This window comes from Cavia porcellus, unplaced genomic scaffold (assembly GCF_034190915.1).
Source record: "Cavia porcellus strain 051 isolate PalLab524CR breed Dunkin Hartley unplaced genomic scaffold, mCavPor4.1 scaffold_13, whole genome shotgun sequence".
Classification (NCBI taxonomy): Eukaryota; Metazoa; Chordata; class Mammalia; order Rodentia; family Caviidae; genus Cavia; species Cavia porcellus.
The window spans coordinates 62,754,796-62,780,398 of record NW_026947496.1 but is presented as its reverse complement, the minus strand read 5'-3'; the positions used below and the strand labels follow the sequence as shown (position 1 = coordinate 62,780,398).

At 41.4% G+C, this 25,603-nt stretch overlaps 1 protein-coding gene across 1 annotated transcript in view; it reads right to left on the bottom strand.

The window, feature by feature from the left end:
• Positions 1 to 25,603, bottom strand: part of Itpr1 (inositol 1,4,5-trisphosphate receptor type 1) — a 329,142-nt gene that overhangs the window by 82,644 nt on the left and 220,895 nt on the right. Inside the window, exons 41-44 of the mRNA XM_063260287.1 lie at positions 25,282 to 25,317; positions 24,095 to 24,142; positions 18,674 to 18,806; positions 16,568 to 16,758 (exon numbers count right to left, since the gene is read on the bottom strand). Coding sequence (XP_063116357.1) covers positions 16,568 to 16,758; positions 18,674 to 18,806; positions 24,095 to 24,142; positions 25,282 to 25,317 — 408 coding nt within the window. The remainder of the gene's footprint in view (positions 1 to 16,567; positions 16,759 to 18,673; positions 18,807 to 24,094; positions 24,143 to 25,281; positions 25,318 to 25,603) is intronic.

The following is a 25,603-nucleotide window of genomic DNA, read 5'->3' as shown; positions in this document are numbered from 1 at the left end:
GCGCACGCGCACACACACACACACACACACACACACACACACACACACACACACCTCAACCATAAAACTAGCTTTGCTGGAAGATTTCCAAAGGGAAAGGCCCTCCGGTTACACAGAGGAAAAAAAAATTACCTACATGGTCTGGAATCTGGGGATATTTTATGCAGATGTCTATAACAGAAGTTAAGAAGGGAAAGTCAGCTTTCTTTGATTATTCAAACAGGCTACTGCTATTAAGGATTGCACAACTCTTAAGCAAGCCAGGGGTGGGGTTGAGGTTTTTTTTCCCTTTTTAAGCCATCCAAATGGAAATACTCATTTTTTTCTAAGAACTTTTCATTCTACCTCCCGACTCACACTTGTTAAATGTCTCTACTCTGGTGGGAGAGTGACAGACAACACAAAGCCGTCTCAGAAGACTCCATGGCCTCCCTCAGAGCAGCCAGGGTGGCAGGTTGCAATCCCAGGCAGCCAGAATTCGCAGGACCCTACTTTGGTTTCCCTGCCTACAGTGTGATAGAGCAACCCAATATTGGGGTGTATTCATATGCATGCATGTTAAGTTTGTGCACGGCATACAGGTATTTGTAATGCTGGGGATGGAGTCCAGGGTCTCCCATGTGCTAAATATGTGTTGTACTACTACTACTGTTGTACCCCTACCATCAATTTTGAAAAAAAATTTTATTGAGTAATTTGAACTAGCAGCCTTCAGGTAATGGGAGTTACCAAACTCTAGGAATTACCACTGTGGCACAAATTCATCCTCTGTTTTTTTGTTTTTGTTTTTTTCAAGAGTAACAAATTTTATTGGGGAATAATACTACTACTGTGTAGGGGGGTCCCTTTTGTTTTTGTGTGGTTGAGTATATTGTTTAACCCACCAGAGGGGATCGAAGTCACTCTGCCCAGGGCAAGAACAGAAGAGGATGTATGGAAACAGCCCTGTTCCTCTACAGTGAATACCTGTGGACTAGTGACTAGCTTCGGAATGAATTCATCTTCGGAAGGAATTCACCTGGTTCCAGAGCAAGCCAGCTGGGCAGAAAGCCCGCCTATTAGACCAGACAAGTAGAAAAGGGAAGCTGGGCCCTCCAGTAGGGAGAGTAGCTATAAAAATTCATGGGAAAAGTAATAGTGGGGAGTGGGAAAGACACACCTTAGGAAGAACTCTTCTAGTGTCCTGGAGCTACACAATTCTGGGAGCTCTTAGTAGGGAGAGAAAAAATACTCTGTTTCCGGAGGCTGCTCCAAGAAATCCTAAGTAGGTGTGAGAAACAAGGAAGCTTATGGACTAAAAAGAAAAGAAAATAAGGGGGAGGGGGAGTGAGGGAAAGGGGGAGTGAGATTTTTGAGAGACAGGGAAATTAAAAAACACCATGGTAACAACTCAGTCCACCTACCCTGGCCGCCCACCCACAGCCAGATTCTTTACTGACGCATTTGAGAACAAGCTGGTTCCTACCAGCTCAGGAAGGTGAGCAAACCCAGAGAGCTCATTAAATCCCTGCACAGAGACTCTTGTCTGCCTGCAGATAGTGAGCAAGGAGGATATAAATAGAAGTTATATAACATCTCTTTGTTGATTCCTGTGCTCACCAAAAACAGGCAGCATGACCTGGTTTTTCTTCAGAGTTTCCCGCGGCCTGCTGGTTGAGGACTCTGATCCAGTTAGGAACGGTCTTAAAATTTAAACAGCAGAATACAGATTTCCAAGGCCTTGGAAATCTCAGGATGTGCATCTAAGTTTGGAACCTGAGGGTCAAGTCCTCCTTCTCAGGTATGAAAAAAAAAAATCCATTAGCAGTAAACATTTTTAAAATCAGGTAAGGAATCTTGTGGGTTTCTCTTAAGAGCACTTTCTGATTAAAATTAGGGAGTAAACTTAGTATCTCTGAGCAAAGAATCATGAAAATGGCATCTTGGGTTTTCTGTAGGAGGTTGGAGCACTGGATCTAGACCTATAAAACTAAAAGTTTCCAGATCACATGAGCTCTTTTCCTTCTCAACAGGCAAGTCAGTAGTGGATAAAGAACAGAATGGATCTCTACCTTTTAAAGACACCCATATAAATGTGTGCTATCCAGGAAAGCAGCAGCCAAAGGCCCTGAAATCCAGCCACATCCTGGCCAAACCATTAAGTGCCTGTCCAAGTTATGCACAGTCTCACTTCTGTGTCATCAGGAGAGTGTATGCTGGGGAGCATGACCATGGCTTCATGTCTAACCTGCTGATGCCGCCAAACTGTTTAGAAAACTGTTTCCATGGGAACTTTTCCCTAACAAGCACTCTTCAAGATGCTTACTGGTACAGGAGAAGGTAATGCCCTTGGGCTCAGTAAACTTTCTGTGAGTCTTAGCATGGAGACTCATGCCAGAAAAACTTAACCTTCTAGGGCAAAGTTTCAAATCCAAGTGTCTTCAGGTCTCAGGGCTTTAGTCAAATTCACGTGTGAGGGGATTTGATGACCCAGAATTTATGGAGGTCTCACTTAAGCATCCAAATTCTCTATGCAGTGTCTTCAGAGCATTCAACTGGTTAACAAAATACTCTATGGTTATCAGTATCACCTTAGCAAAAGGTGATGTGGCTGTCATTTCTACCACGGCATTTCCTTTCTCAGAACAAGGTGATTGAAAAGGCAACAATGCATGCATGTGTCAGGAAGGGAATAGGGTACTAAAGACAGCCCCCATGAATTAATAACTTGCTATCACAGTATTAGAAGGGTCTAGATGACTCACACAGTGACCAGAATAAGAGTTTGCTGTTATTTTGTTTTTAGTTTAAGATAAAAATCAGCAAAAAGTACTCATGGCTACCTAATACAAACCCTCATCTAGCATGTGAGGAGCCAGACTTAGAATTTAAAGGAGTTGTTGATGAAACAAGAAGCCACATCCCCTGCCCAACTCCTGGTCTGAGGTCACATCACTGAAGCCTGTTAGCCCCTCACTCAGTGGAACCCACTGCTTCAGGGCATTCGCCTGGTCCGAATTCCACAGAGGAAAGCAGGTTCTCCCTTCTGTAGTAGAAGACTGAGGAGCTGGCAGGAACCAGTGCATCTTCATGTGCCCATATAGCAATGTTGCCAGGTAACAAATGTAGAAATGTACTCTGAAAACTGTATGTGACAATATACAACCTCCGCTCCACAGCTGATAAACGAGGGAGTGTTAAAACACCATGTTCTCTTAACACTTGGGCTTTTGGTGTGAAAATAAAATTAAATGGGATACTTCCTCTTGTAAATATGAGACAGGCATACAACTCACACACGCAACCACAAACTGGAAATAGTAGAGGGATTTGCGACAGCCATCTGCAGCATATTCCAGCTTTTCCTCTCTGCCTGAGATGAATTCCAGAAAACCCTCTGAGTAAAGCCCTTCTTATGGCCAAGACAAGTTCACTTTTAACCAAAGAAACCTACTCAGAAGGGTACCAGCAGAAAAACTTAATAGATTATAATACAATGGAACATGCTTGCATTATGTGGGTTTAAAACTATCTTTAACTATCATTGGAGAGTCAAGCAGTGAGTACTTGCTTCTTACATCAAGTAACCAGCACTACCTTCTCCTACACCCCAATGACAAGACGGCCATGGAGCACCAATATGATGATGGTACACTGACTCACTCCCATCATATTGGACCCATGCAAGTGAAAGGTTTTGCAGCATGGTAGATGGAGCAATTTTTGTGGGTGACAGATCTGTGTTCAAATCCCAGCTGTGAAACTAGATCAGTAAGATACACAGCTCTTCTGAGACTCAATTTCCACACCTGTCATTGGGGCTCTCCTATATAGTCCAAATAAATTTCATTAATAGCATATCTTTGAACATAATAATAGAAAGAAGTCCTTCCTTCTTTTGCCCTCTGCAAAACATGAATATTCTTCAAACAGTAGTGATTCTAATATGGGGAGAACCCAGTACATTTAGCTTCTTTGTGCAAAACAGGCAAAAGGTGAGATCTAATAAACTTCACATTATATACAAGTAAAAACCAAAAATTGTTTGGTAATATAATCTAACTTTTCACAAGAGCTTTAATTAAATGAGCTGCTCTCACGCTTCATGTAGAGGAAGTTATACTGGATAGTCTTCTTGTCACTAACTTTGACAAATCTAGAAACCAGGAACTTGCTGGAAGGGAAGGAGCATATACAGGACATATTTTACTCTGGCAAAAAGGAGATGCCTCGACTGAAAGGAAAAACCTTTCAGGTTCCTCCTTTGTCATCCCATGGCTGAGTTTATAAACAAGTCAATATACTGACCACTGGCGCTCTTTTGATGCATCAGGAGGGCAGAGTGTCTTCTAAAGACAGCCCATCACCAAAGGGAACAAAGATAAAAGCCACAGAGTCCACTTTGAGGGCAAACAAAAGCAAGGTCCCTGTTGCGAGTGCAGGAGAAACACTTCAGTGCTGGAGAAATTGGTGGAGGCTTCTCATATAGAAAGGCAGCAATACAAAGAAGGCGAAACTCAGGCTCTGGCAGGAAGCAGCCCTGACACAACCACCAGCTACCTAAGCCTGAGCAAGTGGCTGAACCTCTCGGATCGTTTCCTCATCAGCAAAGAGAAGTCACAGCACTGCCTATTGCACAGGGTCCCCATGAAGAGATGAGCTCAAGTAGAAAGAGCCCTTAACCTAGCTCCTGGCACAGATTTTAGTATTCATTAGGAGGTTTAGCTATTAAAAGCGAAGGAAATAAACCATGGGCTATGTCTAATATCACAAGGCTATTTTTCCAAATCAACAGTATAGTATGCATTTGTTTTCCTTGGCCTCAAATAAACTTATCTTTCCTTCCCCACCTAAGAAAGTACCCCATTAAAATGGTAATAACCATTAACAACACATCCTCATGTTAACATTCAGGAAGGGTAAAAGGGCTAAAATAACACATTGGTCACACAGGGTCAGAACATCTACTTCAGTGAACATTCTCTGAGCACTCATCCTAGTCCTCATGCCAGGGAGTCAGATGCAAGCCTGACCCAGGAAGAAATTATATTTCTGGGTGAGTGGGAAAGGGAAGACGTACAATCAAAAACCAACCAAAGCTGTTATTCATAAGCATTGATTCTGTGTCAGGCACCATGCTGAGCTGAGTGTTTTCCACACAGCACCTCAACAAGTTCCAATAATCAGTCACAGAATAGAACTGTACACACTGATTCACCACACCCAGGCTGAGTACCCTCTATCTGGCACATATGGAGGCAGACTTAGTCTTCACCCCTAGGGTCTAGCAATCAACTCCACTTAAGATGTGGTCATTGCTATAGTTAATAGTGATCTTCACCTATGGTGACTGCCTGACAGGGCTCCGAGGAAGCTTCCAGGGTAGGAGACATTTCATTCAGGGCTTAGAAAGCCTGCCAGATAGAGGGAAAGCTGGCAGATTGTTCATGGAGTGGAGGCATCTGGGTGCATGACCCACCTGGGATCTGTGATTGACCCAGCAGGTGCACGACAGTGTGGGGGAATGAGTGTAGAAACCCAGGCAGTGCCACATCTTGCCAGCGGACTTCATTGTGGTGGTAAGAGATTCCATCCTCTTTAGGAGGCTATTAATACAGGGGACGGAATGGTCAGGCTTCCTTTTGTGGGGCTCACTGACAAACAGCGGGGAAGAGGGAAATACCTTGAAGGAGAGCAGCCAAGATGAGGCCATTCCAGTCGTCCAGGCAAAGGCCATTTGGCTCCGATCTCAGACATCCTGTGCTGGCAGGTGAAATGGCAAGGTGGGCAAGAGAATGAGCTCTGAAGCCACAGAGCCTTCATTCAAGTTCTGGCTTCTCCACCCCAAGATGGGCTGCCTTGGGCATGTTATTACAGTACTTTACTGAGCCGATTCGTAGGCTCACTGTAAGTCTGAACTATATGTTGGCTGCTACAGGTGGAGGAAAAAAGGGCACAAGAACTGATTCCTGATGAACAGTAAGAGAGCAAGAGACTCAACATTTCAAGGTTTCTAGCTAGGTGGCCGGAGGGCCGGTAGTGGTGAGTCTTCCGGCAAAGTTATGACATACAAGAGGGAAAATGGAATGGAGGGTAGTGTGAGCAGAGTCATGCCAACTTAGCACTAACACAGTGCAGAGTCCCAAAAAGGAGCTAAACAAACATGTAGAGAGGTGCATCCAGGAAATCCACCTTTGGGAGTTGCTGACATAAGTGTTAGTTGGAAGCCTTGGGAGCAAATGAGATCACTCAAATATGCAGGAAAAAAAAAAGACAAATAGGCTGGAGATAAGACTCTAGCACTGCAGAATTTTAAGTAACTGTATACACCTCAAGGAGTCCATGTGTTCCAACTAGAAAAATCTTTATGGGAGGCACAGTACTAGCAGAACATGCTGCCACAAGCAAGTAACTAACCTTAAAATGTGACACCGGTGGGTTGGGAGGGTCAGAGAGGGCTCATGGACCACAAGTCTGGAATCCCAGGTAGCTGGACTCTCAAGCTACATGCAGAGCTCCCCATGGATGAGGTCTTTCCCTGCTTTCCAAACTACAGAAACTATGTGGTAAGCAGGGGTGGTGGAACACAAAGATGGGAAAGGAAGAAAATAAGTCTTCAAAAAATAAACTGCATCTGTCTCCATAGACCACTCCCTCAACCCCCCAAAAAAGCCAAGAAAAAGAAGAAACCTCTATTTCTCTGAATTTCCACTTACTAACTGTGTGGCCAAAATACCTTGTAACTCAGAATATCACTCATCTGATGAGTATTTACCTAAAACCTATAATGTTCATTCACAGATAGGGAAGAACACAGAACAAAAGAGGGTAAGTCCTTAAGCAACTTAACATCTAGATACTAAAGATTAAGCAAACCAGGGTTGGCAAACATTTTTCTGAGAGATCAAATGGTAAACATCTTAGGTGTTGGGGTCACATGGTCTCTGTTGCAACTACTCAATTCTGCCCTTGTGCACCAAAGCAGCAGTACAAGAGGACGTGTGGCAGTGCTCCAATAAAGCTTTATACAAATATAGGTGCTGGCTGGATGCAGCTCTTGGGCTAAAGAGCCCTGAATATATATCCCAGCTTAAGAAGCCCTGAAATATATCACATCACCAAGCCCTGAATATATATCACAGAGAGAAGAAGAAGCTTAAGAAGAGAATCTGATGTCAGTTCAGCAGTTTGAAGTAGACATTTCATACCCAGAAGTCATTAAGGATACTTAGGAAGGGCACAGACCTCTTACTGAACCTGAAGAAAGAGAAAGACAGAAGAAAAATCTAGCCCTACTAGGGATTCAACAAGGTAACTAAAATGATGGTTCAATTTACAATTACTTTCAAGACTCCTCTGACTTTATGTTTTCTGCTCCTTATTCAAATTTTGGGGACTGTGGAAAATCTGAGGGTTTCTTGGAAGACATCTTTTAAAAAAGAATTCCAACCTGTAGGTTCTGCAGGAAGGAGATTAAAATTCTCCTTCCAAAGATCTCCCCTTCTTCCCTCTCCCCTCTCTTCTGGAAGGCATTAGAAAGTAACATGGAGCTTTCATTCCTTCTAGATGCATAAGCCTGAATGTACAGTGTCCCCTGAGACCACCTCAAAGGGACTGTGCAATTGGGAATGAGTCACATATGAATGAGGCTGGTAATTCCCGCAGTAATGTCTTGTCTCAAATTGCAAAACTGAGTGCCAGTAGATCCATGTAGTTCCCAAGTAACCACTGTCATTTAGACAGGTGCCCAGAACAGAGCTGCAAAAACTGTCGCTTTACTTTGCAGGACATTCTATTGTACTCAAGAATGTTAACTGCTTTAAATTTTGAGTTTTTACTTCAAGGCCAGGGCTTAAGCCAATGATTCTAATGATCCTTGTTCAGTGACACTCCCATTTCCTGGGGATGGTCAGAAGGGTAGTGTGCTTATGTTAAATGCATCAGAAGAAGGGAGGTGTGTGAGGGAGGATGGTTCAGTCATGGGATAAACCACAAAAAAGTGATGAGATTGCCTTCTACTTTGCTTCATGCAGAATGTCTACCAGTGTAAGTAACATGTACCAAACACAATAAAGTTTTCTAACCAGGAAATCTAAAATTATGTTAAATATATGCACATCTAGAGGGATATAATGGCGTTAAATGGAATGTGAAAACAACAGGAAATTCAACCATCTCCCAGTTTGATAGAAGAAAAACCACAACAAACAAACAAAAAATCAGAAGTAGAGTTTTTGAGAGAAAACAAATTTAACAAATGAAGCTGGTCTTTAATAACAATTTTATTAGTCAACAAAAATAAATGCCCCTGCACTTTAAGAGCTTTTCAGGAAGTGCTCTCACACATCCCATATTCACCCATCCTAGCAGCCCTCTGAGGCAGGCAGTATCACCAGTCTGCCGTCCAGATGAGGACCTGGACAGAAAGGGGTTAAGGACTTTTGCCCAGAAGCCTGAGCTGGCACTCAGGGTACAGGCAGGGCTGGAACAGTGCCTTCCCTACTCCACTGTCAGCTTCCATGCTGCACAGTCACACAGGCCATGCTCTTTGATTAATCCTCTCAACAATTCTATCATGAAGGGACTACTTTTTTTTTTTTTTTTCTTGTCTTTTTCGTTTTTATCGGTACCAGGGATCGAACTCACAACTGCCTGCTTGCAAGGCAGGCGCTTATGCTGCTGAGCTAAATCCCCAGCCACCAGGACTATGTTTTTTGAACCCTTACTTTATAAGTGATAAAATGAACTCCAACGTGAAGACTGGCAGAGGCAGAGCTGGGATTGCAACTCAAATGTTCTAAACTAGGTTCTTTGCATGACAGATGCCTTTTCTAGGGTATCTTTACCCAAATCCCCCATCTTTATGCCACCAATTCTCAAAGGAGGCCAACAAAGCAGCCCTAATACCCTTCCTCCTGCCAAGCTGTGCCAGCTTCACCATTGAGACCCCTCACGGTTTCAGCTGAACAACATGATCTTTGGGGTCTTCTGGAAACAGCCATGCATCCCCCTTAGTTGAATGTAAATGGCTGCTGTGGCCCATGAGCTGCATCTGACTCTGAGGCAGGCTAGCTTCTTTCCCACATGGATAAAACCTGAGGTTAGAAAACACCACTCACAAGTGATTCATTTCTGACTTCCCTGCCAAAAACAACACCCATTTACGTAACCTGCTTGCACACCAATCTTTTCCTCCTCCTCAGGGTGACCGCCCTATCAAGCCTTGGCTGATCTCCTCTGAAGCTGGCCTTCTGCTGCCAGCAAAAGCAAATCAAATCAAATCACCCTTTCCAACCTCATCTCTCTGCTGACTGAGGTCAGAAGCAGAGAAACCAGTGTATTCCTCCCACACTAAGTTCTACAATTCTGGAAGGGGTGCAAGATGTCATACATAACACTGGCTCTCAGGCTCACGTCTGAGGCCAACTTCAAGAAGCAAGAAAGTAGTGGGGAAAAGCTCCCTGCACTAGGGATTTCTCTCAGCTGAATTTGCAAATCAGTTTCCTGACTGCGCACTTCTCACATTTTCCACCTCTAGCTGTGTATGTATAAAAAAGAAAACTCTTTTCTGATGCGTCTGTAGCCTAGACCTTGGCAATGGAACAGCTGTGGGAAGCCATTTGATATACAAAACTTACTGTGCTTCCACAACCAGAAGCAAGTAGTCCAAGAAAATTTTTAGAAATGATTTATCCTCTTAGTTTGCTTGCTATGAAGTTCTCTATAGTCATGTTGGCATATATATTACAAAACATCTGTATGAAAGAAAGAAAGAAAGAAAGAAAGAAAGAAAGAAAGAAAGAAAGAAAAAAAGAAAGAAAGAAAGGCAAGCAAGGCTATTTACGTTCAAAGAAAGACTCTCTTCATCTGCTCCGTCCAGGTAAGGACAAGCCCTGGCTCCTGCAGGGAAGAGGAAGTGCAGGGAGCTTCCCCCGTGCGGGTGGGAACATCTTAGGAGGAAGGAACACAGAAATTGGCAGGGACTCGAAGGACGGATATAAAGTGCCATGAGGCTTGCTGAGCCCTGTGTGTGCCAAAAATTAATTCATAAGCAAATGCTTATTTTATAGTTTCCTACTTGCTACAAAACATTGAGCAGAAAGGAAATACTTCTTCTGAGGGATAGCAGGAAGCGGGGTGTTACCAGAGCGGGGGACAAAGAAGCAGGAAGCACTTTTCAATATGAGTTTGATCCCACTGCCTGACAACGTGTCACCTATTTCTGGAGAATCAAAGGGCCTGTGACACCATCTTCCTATTTCTTTGAGCAGAGGGTATGACAAAACCCTGAGCTGCTCTCAAGGTGCCAGCTAGGAGCACTGTGGTAATAAGAACCATGCTCAGAGGTCACCACCATCAGAGAAGCCAAGGAAGGGACAGAAGATACTGGGAACTTCAGAGACACTGTTCCTTAGCATTTATTATGTCACGCTGGAACACACTCTCAATCTGGCTTTCAGATATTTTGGGATGTCAGGTGATTATGCCACAGATGATCAGGTTTCAGGAGAAAGGAGGCAGTTCTTTTCATGGTGGTGCCCAGAAAGTGATGCTTTGCCATTATTTTTGGTTTCTTATGAATTAAATCCTTCAGGTTCTAGGCAGGGAAACTTGGAATTTCTTGAGCGCTGAACTCTTATCCTCAAACAGGACTGCATCTTTACGTGCCACCCATAAGGTGACAACTTGGGTCAACAGTCTCCTCAGTACCAGAGACAGTGGTGTCTTTTCACCTAGCTCAGGGGCTTGACTGACACACAGTATGTGTACAACCAATTTTAACTGGCTCCCCCAGCACGCAGTGCTCTCCAACAATTCCCTTGCTCTTTTAATCCACATATGCAACACACAAAGAGAGGAAGAACTTTTCTCCCCTTTCTTTGATTCAGGGCTGGCCTCATGATTGGCGTTGACCAACTGAATATGACAAAAGTGATATTTTAGAGATTCTAAACCCAGGCTTTAAAAGGAGTGGGAACGTCTACTTTCAGCTTTTTAAAACACTATTCACAGAACCCAGCCATGATGCGTTAGAAAGCCCAGATCACATAGAGAATCAACACACTCTAGATAGTTGCTCCAGATGATTTCCTGCAGAGTGCACAGTTCTACATGTGCCATCCTGACTACTCCAGTCCAATCAAACCCCTGAAAGCTGCCAAAACCACATGGAACAAAGGAACCACCACCTGAGTTCCATTCCCACAGAATACTGACAAGTAACAAAATGGTGACTGTGTTCATCCTTTAAGGTCTTAAGTGTTCACTCTGTGACAGAAAACTAAAAATGGGCATGGGGAGGTTGGGAAGGAAAGAAGTGTAAAATGTTTAGCATGGGTCTAGCTCTGCAGTTTTAAGTTGTAGCCTTTGAGTCTGTTTCCTCATCTCTACAATGGACATAATGCATGTCCACCATACCTCAGAGGGCACTGGCGACATCCAAATGCAGTATCTTGACAAAAAAGGACTTCTTAAAAAGTAACCCACCAGGCAAAATGAAGTTAGGTACCAGTCACGCTTATTTTCCTACTGAACTGTCCAGCCATGAACTCATGCCCAACCAACCTATGCCTCTGTCTCTGGAGATGACAAAGATTCACTTTGTGAAAAGGAATCAAGTCATCTGTTTTCTTTAGAAAGGCACCTGCCTTTCTTCCTCAAATCATCCTGAAGCATCAATCCAAAAAATGAAGGGAGAATATGGAGTATAAAATTGTCTTGGTTCAAGACATAGTTTTGCTACTTACTTTTTGTATCAATTTTAGGCAAGTTCCAAAAGTAATATGAGTTTTAGTTTCTTAAGCTACAGAATGGTTAAGTATGGCACCTATCTAATAGAGGTGCCATAGGATTAAGTAAGAAGATACATGAAAAGTAGTTACACATAATTTTTGACACAAAATTAACACTCAATAAATTTTTACTTCCCAAAATTATCACACACTAAAATTCATTTTGGCATTCAGTTGTGTTGATTTTCACATATGTGAATTTGTGTGACTACTACCCAAAGCAGGACGTGCAAATTAACCCATCACTTACAATACCCCTTATGTTACTACTTTAGAGTCGAATTCTCCTCTTACCCCTAAACTGAGTGTTGATCTATTCTCCATCCTTAGTCTTCTCTTAACTAAACACCATATAAATAGAACCATACATACTTATGTCACTATTTGTGACTAATGCATTTATGAATAATCTGTTCCTTTTAACTGCTAAGTACTGTTTCTCCATACTACGGTTTGCCTGTTCAATCACCATTATTTCTAGTAGTTATTTTCATAAGCCAAGAAAGGTTCCATAAGTGGAACCAGCCACCCTACATTACTGAACTCTAAGATTCCTTGGGAAGTATCTACTGACTGCTGAAATGTCCCAAAGTTACTAAGGAACCCAGAAGCCCACCTTTTCCTCATACTTGATAGCCTAGGGACAGAAACCTAGAGGTAGATTCCTTAATCTCAAACAAAACTCAATTTGAAAGCTGGTCTCATTTCTCTTCCTCTCCTTAAGACGCATGTACCAAACCCTGAGAGGTGCTGTTAACTCCAAGGGCTGCCTGCACACCTCTCTCTGGACAGTCAGTACCGTTCTAGAACTACGCAGCCTTGCCTGCTCCCCTGTAGTTGTCCTTGGAAAGAAGAAATCTCAGGAAGCCGACTTGACCACAGACTCATTTCCTTCCTACGTGGTACACGTCATGCTGAATGAACAGGAAGTGATAATGAGCAATGAGTTCCAGGTGAAACAACCCTACCTTTGATGGATAACAGCATTTCAGCAATCATTATCAGCCCCACTACAGTCTTATCCAAAGCCAGGCCTACCACTCAGCTGGCCACTTATCCCTTTAAGCCAGCTTATCCACTGCACAGCGAAACTCTGAATCACCCTCCCTGGGGCTTTGGAATTCCTGTCCTCAACTGGCCTCAGATATGTTCCAGATCATTTTCTCCAGAGAAAGCAGCTCAGAGCCAAGGGAGATGTCACAAGTCAACTCTAGACCAGACGACATTTTCCTGGAATCACAGGCCTCTATGACGCAGCAGGTCATGTTGGCCCCTGCCAGATGTCACTGATGGATTCTGGGATGGTGGGAGCAAGAGCATTCCCATTCTGGCAAGGCCCCCACAGGTCACCATATTCAGGTCCCCTGAGATGAGCACCCCGGCTTCCTGGACAGGAAGTGGTTCCATTCCTATAGCTCCCTGTGATATTTTATCTGGAGCCTGAGCATATGAGGCATAAATGTGCCAAAACATAAAACTAATAACAGGATAAAGAACTTGAAGGAATAACAGCTTCTGTGTGCCTTGCCACCACCATCAAAGGTACACTGTGAAACACACGCATCTCGCCAGAACCCCGGACTTTATCTCCCCAGGGAGCTTTGGTGTTGATGGACTCAGCCCCTACAAGCTGCTCTACTTCCTTATTTCTTAGTTAGTGGTGTTTTCAGATGCCTACTCACCCCCAAGACATGAGGCCTCTAAAGCCTCAGGTATGATCTCTGACATTCTCATCTCCTGGCCCAGTCAGATACCATTTTGGCCAGCAGGCAGTCAAGTGTCAATGGGTAGGCACCGGGCCTCCGCAGGTCAGTCTGATTATTCTGTCTCCTTCACTTTCCCAAACATCCTGACAGAGCCCAAGCTCTCATATCTTCACCTATTTTTTGTCTTTTTTTCAACTGAGGTACCACTCAGGTACAGTAAAGCACATCAACTCTGCAAGTATGGCTCAGTGTATAAGCAAATATACACTCATACAAACCATCAGTCAAGATGGAGCTGTTCTCCCAGGACCCAAAGAACCCCCTCATGTGCCTCCCTACAAAATATCGTCTGTATAACGTAATCAAATTTTGACCTCTGTCACCAGAGACTCATCTGGAGCTCAGGCTCTTGCTACTTCTCTAAAATACTGCTAGTTTTATGAAAAAAAAATTATTGTGTATATTTAAGATATACAACATGGTATCATGAGATAACATATTCAGTAAAGGATTATTGCAGTGAAATAAATTCACTGTCCCTCATCTCACACAGTTACCCTTTATTTTTGTTGGTTTGTTTTTGTGCAGCTAAAATCTATTCTTTTTACATGAATTCCATACACAGTCCAATTTTATTTACCTATAGTCCTTATGTTGAACATTAGATAGAGACATGTTGATCCTACATGTCTGCTACTTTACAAATTAACTTTTTAAATTACTGACTGCCCCTTCTGGACCCCACTTCCCTCAGGTTATCAGTCCTGTGTCACACCTCCAAGGCCCCTGACACTACTGCACTGTCTTTGCACATAAATGCCAGCCCCACTGTGGGCCCTGTTCCCTCTCTAGGACAATGTTCTTCAGCCTGAAAGACCTAATCCCTGCTGTGAGCACCACCGTTTCCTCTCCTCTAGGCCTTGGTTTGTACAGAATGTGAACATCTCTCCTCATTCTGAAGGCTCCAGGCCTAATTTCGACTTCACAGAACTGTATCCATTCTTCAAAGTACATTCATCAAAAGCGTTTTCACAAACTCCTCACACAGATGTTGCTACTTCTTAGGCTACTCCAGTGAATCATTTCTATTCCTTGGATGGCATTAGACATTATTCTCGATATGTAGCTTTCTCTGTACATCACCTTGTATCCTTATATCCTTGCTAGATACTCAATTTCGTAACACTGAACTTCTAGAATTCTAGTATTTATCAAATTAGTAAAATTTTTCTGAAATTTGGATAAGAGAATGGATGATCTAAGGCTTCTTATTTGGCCAAATGAAGGGGGTATTTCCATCAACAGCATTTCCTTAATGCAAACACACTAGAGCTAAAAATAAAAAATTGGAGATACATAATCTCAGGATAAAATGCTCAGATGTTCATCAAATATAGTGGTTTATGAGGAAATTCAATACACCTTCCTCATTTTTCACACTTGCTATGTCTGGAGAAAATTTTAATGGATTGACTGGCTCCCATGTCTAGAAACCTCACTACCCTATATCCCCCAGCAAAGCAACAGATAAAAAGAAAGTGCTCAATGAATATTTAGTTCAATTCATCTAGTCACAGGAAATTCTGCTGTTCAGAGGTGAAGAACATTTAGCACTGTTTCTATTCCAACATACAAACCCAGACACCATGAACACAGCAAATGGAACACAATATCCCAACTGGACTGCAGCACCCAGTCTCTCTCACAGTCAGACTCACGTGTGACAAAATCAAACAGCAACTCTCACATGTTGCAACCCAACATGTCCCTGTAACAACTTAAACTATAGACTCTGCCATTGGAACAAATGACTAACTCGTTGTCATAAAGCTCAACTTAGTGCAATGCATAATAACAAACTTCAAAAGTATGTGCTGTGGCAAATGTGGAGGGTAAGAAGAAAGGGCCAAGGTACAGGTTGTGCAAGTGCCCAACTAGGACCGTCAATGAGCCTGAAACCTAACCTGTCCTACCTTGCCAAGCCAGGTATCTTGGCCTAGGGGGCATCTGCAACAGGAAGAACACCCTTTTCTGATTTGCACAAAGAATTTCAATATTCTAAATAGTGAATTCTAAGCCTAAGAATAAGTCAGGTCAAATATAAACAGAAGTCTGAATCTTACATAAATTATATAGCCATAAAATATATGTATGTACTCATTTATACACACACACATACAATTAAACCCCATTCAAAGAGCCAATGAAGACAAGGGCATGAAAAAGGGGAAGTTACAATATTTAAAGGAATAATTTTAAATGCCACTTCTAGTTCAGCACAGTAGCAGGTGACTGTAGTTCACCTCAGGAGGCTGAAACGTAAGATTCAATCACTTGAATTCAGGAGTTTCAGGCCGGTGTGAGGGAACACAGCAAGAACCCAGCGCTTAAAAAAAAGCAAGTCCTTACTTCTTAAAAGTCCTATTAGTTATATAATAATCAAGTTGGTTTCCCACAGATTTCTACCAAATTTCTAGGTTTTTTTTTTTTTTTTTTTTTGTACCAGGGATTGAACTCATGACCTTGTGCTTGCCAAGCAGGCACTGTGCCATTGGGCTTTATCCTCAGCCCAAATTCCTAGTTTTTAGTATTATTTTAAAACTAACAAGGATTGCTTATCTTTGACTTAGTGTGGCTTTTTCTTACTAGTTCCAAATGGCTTGAGTTTACTGAACTTTCAGTTAAAAGGAGAGAAATCTATAGTATACAAGAGCTGCAGCATCTATAGATATAAATTAAATTTTCTACATAGTACATATAGTACAAATTCTCTTCTAGTTATTCAGTGATGAGAGCCTCTATATTCCTGAGTAAAAATTATAAACTTTATGAAATTATTATTTCAACAAATACTGTGGAATACCTACTATGCCCAAGACTCTAGGCCAATTTTCTTTGAACATGTGCAATGTTACATCAGTTTTCCACCATAGCCCAGGTTTTGGAACCATGTCTGCCTAAAATGACTGAATAGTCCCAGAAAGGGATCAGAATGAGTGTTCTCCCGTGCATGTTTTAGAATCTTCCAGGTTCCTGCTTCCCAGAACAAACTCTTGGCACATTTGTATCAACTGTCAAACTGCTTCTTACCTGGATGGTTGTGTTGCCTCCCTCCAGAAGGGCAATGGCCAAGAGAATGCTTTCATGGAACACCCGGTCACTGGTGGCATTCATTATGAGGTCAATAACCAGATTGGAGGCTCCCTCTTTGTCCAGATGACACTGAACCTCTGCCAGGCTCATCTCACCCCTACTCATGGAGCTGGACCCAGAGCTGCCTCCTAAGACAGAACATTATTCTTACTAAGCATAAGGACAACAGTTAACATTTTTGCATATTCACTGTGAACCAACATTTTTATGCATTAAAAATTACTTGCTTTACCTGTTGTAACCCCTACAACTCTGCAAGGAAAGTATTGATTATTAACACAGACAGACAAAATTATTGTCCAAGAACACTCAGCTTGTAAATAGAAGAGATGACATTGAACTCAGGCAGATAAAAATGGAAGGGTTATGATGTTTCCTTCAAATGACCCAAAGTCATGCAGCTAACATCTCCCTTATATTAAAACACAATCACTTGGAAAGAAATATTAAGAACTGGTTCAAGAAACAAGTCAAACAATCAGTTCTTACAATATTCCTAAGAAAGCACAATCTCTAATGATCACTAAAGTCCTCTTTTCTAAAAATGTATACTAACTGTAAATTTACCCTCTCACATATGCCTATCCATTCATTTACCAGTTACTCAGCACTTGGCATGGAGTCAAGAGCTAAGGATATGTGTGGACAGAACATATGAAAATCTCATCTTCATAGGGCTTCAGATAGGATGAGTATGTTTAAGCGACCTTCTATGTCATTCAGAGGAACAGATTCTGATCATGTTTGAAAAGCATGCATTTATGTATTTAAGAACATGTCTTCCATTTAATTGGCAGCAATGGAAACATTAAAGCACATGGATAAATAGGCTGATCCATTTCAAAAACCAGAAAATGATCTATCAACCTTTCCTGCAAAGTGCTTTTCTATAGTTTTGGCCCCTTCCATCTACAGTACAAGATAGAAAGTAGGTGGCACATTTCTACTTCTTAAAGCAAAATTTCTCTTGATGCATGTCCCTCTCGTGATGTCTCTCAAAGGTCTCACGTATTTTTTTAAAGTCTCCACAATACAAAGCAAAGATAAACAGTTTTGACATGTACGAGGAACTTTACGTGAGAATTACCGGGGACTTTTGAATGTGAAAAGCTGAGTTCCTGTTTTTGGGATGCCCTGAGAATTGCATCTTCATGGAAGCCTGCACAGCTCCACGAATTGAGCAGATATATTTCAAATTTCTATCTGGTGAGAAATTCAGGCTCCTTTCCCAAATGTTGGTAAGACAAATTTATTAAACACTAAATAGCTGTGCGCTATGCATGAAATCTACCAAGGATCTGAAGCTGCCCCACAATCACAAGATGCAATCATGTAACTTGTATTTGTGATCTGAGCCCTGAGCTATCAATTTCCTTAAAAATCCACACTCAGTAAAACCCATTATGCAGTTCAATATTTTTGCAACTTTTGCCCATAATTATACTTAAGATAATTTGGGGGCAAGAATTAGGTTCCTGGTACAAAAAATAATTTGAAATACTTTTAAAGATGTTTTCAAGCATTACGATATGAAATTTGCTTCCTCTCCTTTGTTTAACCGGAATAGTAACAATAACTACCCAAATAGCTGGTGACTTGGAAGTTGAACTAAGATAAAGGGTGCAAAGTGTTTGGAAAAGTCCCCTACACTAAGTAAGTACCTAACAAATGGCACCTTTCACCATCCTGGCTACCAACATCCTCATCACTTTATGGGAAGACACAACTCTGATGACCACAGGAAATTGTACAATAAAGTCTAGTTCCTTGAATCATTCAAATATAACCAAGAGGATCACTGCGTGGGAAAGAGGCACAAAACGCTTAGCCAGTATTTAACAGCAAGCAGGGCAATGTATTTTGCAGGTAAATAAGCACAGACATGAAAAAAATTGATGGTCAACCAAAATTAAAACTAGTTGCTATAAAAAGCACACTTACAACATAAATCATCTAAGTTTCAAGCTATTAAACAGAAACATGCAGTGTCATGTGACACACTTGATTCACACATGAAGTAGATTAGCAGAGCATATGGCCTACCTCCTCCCCCAGGCTTGCTGGGTCCTCCAGGTGACAGCGGGCCATTGCCAAAGCTGGTAAGGCTCTCTCTTCTTCCTGAAGGTCTGATGTTCCCATAGTAACGGTTGACCAAAATTTGTCTGAGCGCCTCACCCTTAATTTAAACAGGATAATGAAATCAGGTTCTGAATTTAATGCATAAATGAGCAACTAATGTTAAAAAAAAAACCACAGGAGTACTAAGGTATAATTGGCTAATTTTCACTTAGTGAAAATTAATTATTAATATGAGCATTTGAAAACTTTTGAAGTTGGCCTCAATATTTTCTCAGAAAACCAGATCATGTTTTAAAAAATGCTGCTGATCTAGAATATTTAATATCTGAAGTAGCCACTCACACACTTATAAACATAAAAAAGTAACCCTGATGGACAACTAACAATAACAACAACAACAAAGAAAAAGTCCTTTGAGCAAAAGTAATGAAATGTGGACAAGATGAAAATTTTACAGGTCAGATTTCTCATAGCAATATCAAACTAACTCCGAGAATGGAATCTATTCCTCAGGATCCAAGAAAATATTAAGATATAAAAGTAAGAGCGTATAATTTCTGCTATAAAAAATAATTAAGATGTAAGAGAGTATAATCTGACATAATGCTAAATAAGCCACCAATAAGCCTTCTTAATAAGATAGTCAACAGGCCAAATGTGCAGGTGAAAATATGACAGGACACAAATTAGTGGCTGATACCAAATGTGTCAATCAAAACAAGCATAACAGACAAAATGAAATGTTTGGAATTTGATTTAAAATAATAAAAGAGAAGTAATAAAGAAGAATATAAATAAGATCAGAATAGGAAAGGACAGTTGGTAAAACTGTATTACAAAGGGGGGTTATCAAAACTCTTTTGACTCCTTTTCCATTATAAAAGTCCTAAAAATATACTGAAGGATTATTGGACTGGGAATATAATAACTTGTAAATTCTAGCCAAAAATATTGATTTTTGTCACTACAATAGGGTGCATCTGCAAGCCAGCACACAGAAGCTGGATCTATTCTCAGCTCTATCACATTTACAGTTTGCTCTAAGGCACTCCCAGACCAACTCCTAGTCTGCAGATTTCTAATTCGGAGGCTTTATGTTTACGGGTTGCTTCCCAGGGGTACAGGAGTAAGTCACACAGCTCCTCGGCTGCATGCGCAAGAGAGGTCAAGTGAGACAGGTGCTGCAGTTTAGCAGGTCTCTAAAATGGAGGCTCACGAGTTCTTCTGAAGGGACTGCAACTCTAACGTGAGTCAGCAGAATTTCAAGTGATGGTTTAATAAGCTCTGAAAACAGGTCTGGAGACTTCAAGTGAGGTGTTTGTAAAACAGGCTGGGGGGGAGCAGACAGGAGGTGGAGGCCTCTCAAGGGAGGCAGGAAAGCCAAGAAAGACGGAGAGAAAAAAATATAAGAATACTGCCCACAATCAAAATCGTATGAAGATTCAGGGCAATCCTGCAAATGTATCTCCTTGTTAACTGATGCTAGTCAAAGACTTCACAGAACAAAATGGAATGAGCCAACAGGTGAGGGAGGAAGATGACTGAAGGAGGGACTAGGATTTTTAAATAAATGTCCAGGAAATGAATGAGATCCGAATTTTCTCTTCTCCATTCTACCCACACTGTAGTTTCCTTCTGTCAGTTTATGAAACTCATTTCCCTCCTGGACTGATGGTAAATGCAAAGTTATAAGGATGCATCCAATGAGAAAGTTACTTGTAATGTTTTAAGCACTTTTAAAGTGAACTTCTTGCCAGGGAAAAAGTTTCCGAAAACACCATTTCCATATAAAGATACAGCTTCAATACTGTCCCACTCTCAGGCACCAGGGTGAACACATCAACATTTCTCCAAAGCAGTCACTGAGAAATTGGGAATTTTAAATGTTGTTTCATTAGACAAATGTAAATTTTAAATGAACTTTCAAGGAAAATTACTGAGAAGTATGTGTGGGGGGTTAGCTCCATGTTAACTGTAACAGGGTAAATATTATTTCCTTTTTAACATACTATGATTCATCTGTTGAACTTCTGAGTTAAGAGTAAGTTACAGCAAGAGGCACAGGTGGCAGAAACCCATGGTTCCCCTCTGACACCATGAGGAAATTGAAAGCTGTCTTGAGACCTGTGATCTGCAGCCACAGCGATGGCTCATGGCCCCATTCAGAGCAGAGTGTGGGAGACCACAGGGATGAAGGGTCCAGTCTAAGGCAGTCTGACGGGGACCGGTTACCAAAGACTCATCCCTGGGCCTTCGCCCCACAATACCATTCAGGGCGAGTGTAACTCCATTAGATTTTCACTCCTGGTGGTTGTTTTTCTTTTCCCTCCTTGAGGTTGGAAGGTAAAGAGCAAGGCCTTTTTCAGTTTGCAATCCAGCCAGCAGGAGATAAAGAAAGAAGCAGGAGGACTGCAGTAAGGAAGTCCACGTTTATGCAGCCTGGATGCCAAACTGAAGATACAGAGGGATCACACATTACCATTCTGCTTTGCTTTCAACAGAAAAATCCTAGCAGTTTCTATAGCAACTGATGCTTCAAATGGTACATTTTCTCCCATAAGAATGATCACAAAATGTGCTCATTATGGGAAGAAAAGGGGGGAACCCCCCCAACACACACACATTCACACACACACTCACACACTTTCTCTCTCTCCCTCCCTCCCTCTCTCTTTTTTCCTCTCTCCTACAAACTTTATTTCCCTTTTAATTGTCTGGTTTTTGGCACATCCTCATCTCACCTCCTCTGTACATACATTTAACAAACTGGAGGGGAAAGCAGAGCAATTTGGACTCGTTTTTCTTTAAATAAGAAATAAGATTTTTTAAAGTATAAAGATTAAGAATTTTAGGTAGAAGAGGACTGGAAGAGAAAAATGGATAAGCCTTATCAAAAGTTATGCAAATACTAGCGTGAACACTTAAGATTCTATGGAAATTCTGTTGTTCTGAGCCATTGGTTTAACTTAGGAAAAATTAAAATCTTAAGACAAAAGCCTTTCTAATCATGACATAAATTACCCAACAGCACTATGCTGTTCGTGATGTACCAGGAAGAAATCTGATTGCAGAGAAGGGGGAAAATGGCTTCTCAAATAACGTCACTGTTTCAGCACTGCCTGTGCGACCACTTTTTAAAAATGATGCCAGTTTTATCCCCAGTAGTTTACACCCGCAGTGTGCAAACAATATCAGATGTTTGTCTCTGGTACTCATAATATTACCTAATTTTGTTTTTTTGTTTGGTACCAGGGATCAAACTCATGACCACGCAGTTGGAAGTAAGGCACTTACGCTGCTGAGCTAAATCCCAAGCCCAGTATTACCTAATTTTGAGAAAACAAAAAGGCAAAGAAAGTTTCACTGCCAATGTCATGTAAAAACAGTGACAACTGGTAGACCAGTGATACGGAATAATGACAGCAAGTTCCTATTCTGGCTCTCCACTACTAGTTCATTCATACCAAGTAAATAGCGATTCATGCGCTGGCTGGGAATATAGCCACATTTTGAGCAAGACACTAAGGAGTTAACAGTGCCACATACCAACAACAGGGTAGTGACTTTGGTTTCCCAGGTTTCAGCTACTTAAAGATCATGTGCTTCAAGCACGATCACCCTCTCACATGAGCAGTGAGTCTCTCACACCTTAGTCAGCACTAAGGTAGCAGCTGGATTTAAAAATACCTTTCTTTTCCTACTCCTGTTGTCTACAAAATCACGTGGGCATTTCAAACTGCAAGATGACTACAATACAGTAACAGAATTCTTTAACTATATTTGAGCAATTATGCTCAATACTTTATGAGATCACTCAGCATAACAAATATCATCTCCATTTTATAGCAGAAGAAAGTAAGGCATAGTGAGATTCAATAATTTGCCCTAAATCACACAGCTGATACTGTTTCTAAATCCACCATTTTCAACACTTGAGTCCCTGAGGGCTTAGGCCATGAGGGAGAGCTGTGTGCCCTTGTCAGTAACTTCTAACACCTGGGATAGTTCTTTAGGGGCCCTTAAGGACAGAAAACACAAGAATGCAGGGTGTCAGGCCAGAGATACAGCTCAGCAGCACAAGCGCCTATCTGGCAAGCGTGAGGTTGTGAGTTTGATCCCCAGTACCCTCCCAAAAAAACAAGAATGCAGAGTGTCTTTGGGGAAGGGCTACAGTACTGTGCTTTGCATTTTGCCTAAATCCAAACTGCCTAGCAGCAATTCTCTAGTCATAGCGTCAGAGTTTATTTCTCTATCAAAACAAGAGAACAGAAAGGATCTGAAATGTGCTGGACCAGGTGAGGGTTGGGGTGTGTGAGCAGAAGAAAGATACATCAAGCACCCCATTAATCTCAGGCATAAATTCTCCAGGACACAGATGACTATAAGGCAGTCCTCAAAATGACTGTTTTCTATCTCCTTGACCTTGGGCAAGGTGTTTAATTTTGCTGTCTCAATTTTCTCGTCTGTAAAATGGGGAGGAAAGTCATTGGGTCAATGTAAGCATTAATAAAAAAGGAGGAGTAAACATTTGTAAAAGTCTTAGCACAGTACCAGCTTATAACTAGCTCTCAGAAAACCAGGATACTTGGTTATCATCCCAAAATAGGTAAATCAAGGCTGATCTCCATGAGCATGATTTATATGACCTTCTAGAAAATGGATTGGCAATCAATAATGAGCACAGCAATACTGTGCCTATCCATTAACCTAGGAATTCCTCTTTTAGGAATCTATTTAAAGATGCACACATTTGTTCACTTCCTTTTGAAAGGAAAAAATTACAAACCTCTTGTTCATTTGAGGAACTTCAAACAGCAGTAAACTTCCAAAGACTTTCAAAAATAAAGAAAAAACAGGCTCAGATACAACATTAAATCACAAAAGCAGGGCACAAAATCTGTGCACTTAAAATAATCCCACTCATGATGGGATTAACCAGTGTTTATGGGGATACACGTTCCCATGTATAAAAAAGTGGTTGAAGGAAATATGAAAACATTAGCAGCCTTTGTAACTGGGCAGTATAATTAAGAACTGCTTTCACTATACTTTTGGGTTTAAGTTATCTATAACAATCATCAGCTATTACAGAAAAAAAAGTTTTTTAGACTCTACTTCAAGTAGAAAGCCACCACAGGAAAGGGGAGGACGTGAAAAGCTTACTTAGTCATTATTTGGAGCGTGGCTGGGAACAGTGCTCTGATCAGGTAGAACATAGGCAGAACTGCCAGTTAGTTTCTCACGTAAAAGACTGTGATTGGTCCTGAGCCAATAAATGTTTTAACAGTATCAATGACAATAAAAACTGTCTTTACATCACGGTCTGTGGCTGAGGGGGGAGTTTTGATCATTAGCTCTGGACACACAAGACTCAAGATTACATACCCTTTTATGGTCTTCCAGTTGCCTCAGGGGTGGACTGGGTTCAAGTTCCTGCTAAGCATGCAGAAATTCCATTTTAAATTTGACAATCAGGAGATACTACCATTCTTCAGCATCAGTCATAAATAAAACACATCTCAAGCTCATATTCAGCCAAAGTTATGCAAAAGAATAGGCCTGCTTGAGGTCTCCCCCCACAACAATGCTTGACTACATTAGACTTTGCTTAATAATTGTTGGAAACCACCAACCCTACTGTACTTAAAATGAACAGGTGTATGACTTTCTGGACAACACTATTTTTTGCAAAGATTATGAAACAAACATTCCATATTATATGAACCCCAAAGGGGTGTAAAACAAGACTCAATCAAGGAGTTACTCATGATTTTTACATGCATTAGAGCATAGCACATGCCAAAAGGACATCAGTGCACACTTCTGCACAGACACAGACCACAGTTCTTCCCACTCCACCAGGACAAGTATTCTAATCAAAACTGTTAGTGCAGAGCTGATTAGAATGAGACAAGCTGATCATCAGAAAATATCTGCATTGCAACTTAGCTAGTCCACCAGTTGTATTTTATTTTTAAGAACTTCAATAGACTTCTTTCAAATAAAGTACATTTCATTTTAGCTTGAATTGGTGCAATTTTAGAACAGTTTCTGAAATTAAGTTTTAATGCCTCCCTTAAAAGCTTCTCCTTGCTGTGACAAACATTAATAAATTCTAGTGCCTCATTTAGTGAGTGTAGCTGGTGTCAGGAAAGATAAAAAAGAGTGTGTTGTGAAACTACAGGTTACTTAGCAGTTTCTGCTATAAATTAATATCTGGAATTTCAAAACTTTATATCTTTGCACAAGAGCCAAAGTCAGTTCTGTATAGCAGATGAGTCTCAGTGACCCAAAATTTCTCAGTGGACAGCTCAAGACTTAGACAGCTGAAGACTTCCCAAGAGCCACATCCCCTCACCTGAAGGATATTTGGTTAAGTTCCATTTTCTGAGGACTTCCTTTCTACACCAAAAGCCACATCTAGTACAGCAATGATCAGTTTCCAGCCAGCTTGAGACCTCCCTCCCCCACTCCCACTGGACAGACATCTTATCACAACAATGCAGACACTCAATCAGAACAACGTAATTACCCATATTTGCTTACACAGCAAATATAGGTGAATGACACACCTCTGTGGAGTTCTCGGATTCCGGAGCTTGTGGCAGCTAGTTGGGAGTAAAATGAGGCATGTTAGTCACAGCACTTGTATTTGCGGGGCCACAGAGAAGTCCAGAGACCAACACTCAAGGACAAAACACAAAAGATCGAAGAGGAAGAGTGCTCACTGAATCACCTGGGGCGATGACCAAGGTGATCAGACACTTGCTCTTTTAAATTACACTGAATACATTGTTCTGGAAGAAATAACTGCCCTGAGATGGGGGAAATACATTTAAAATAAAATGGGGGGATGTCCAATCACTAACCAAGAAAGAACTATGACTGGTAAGG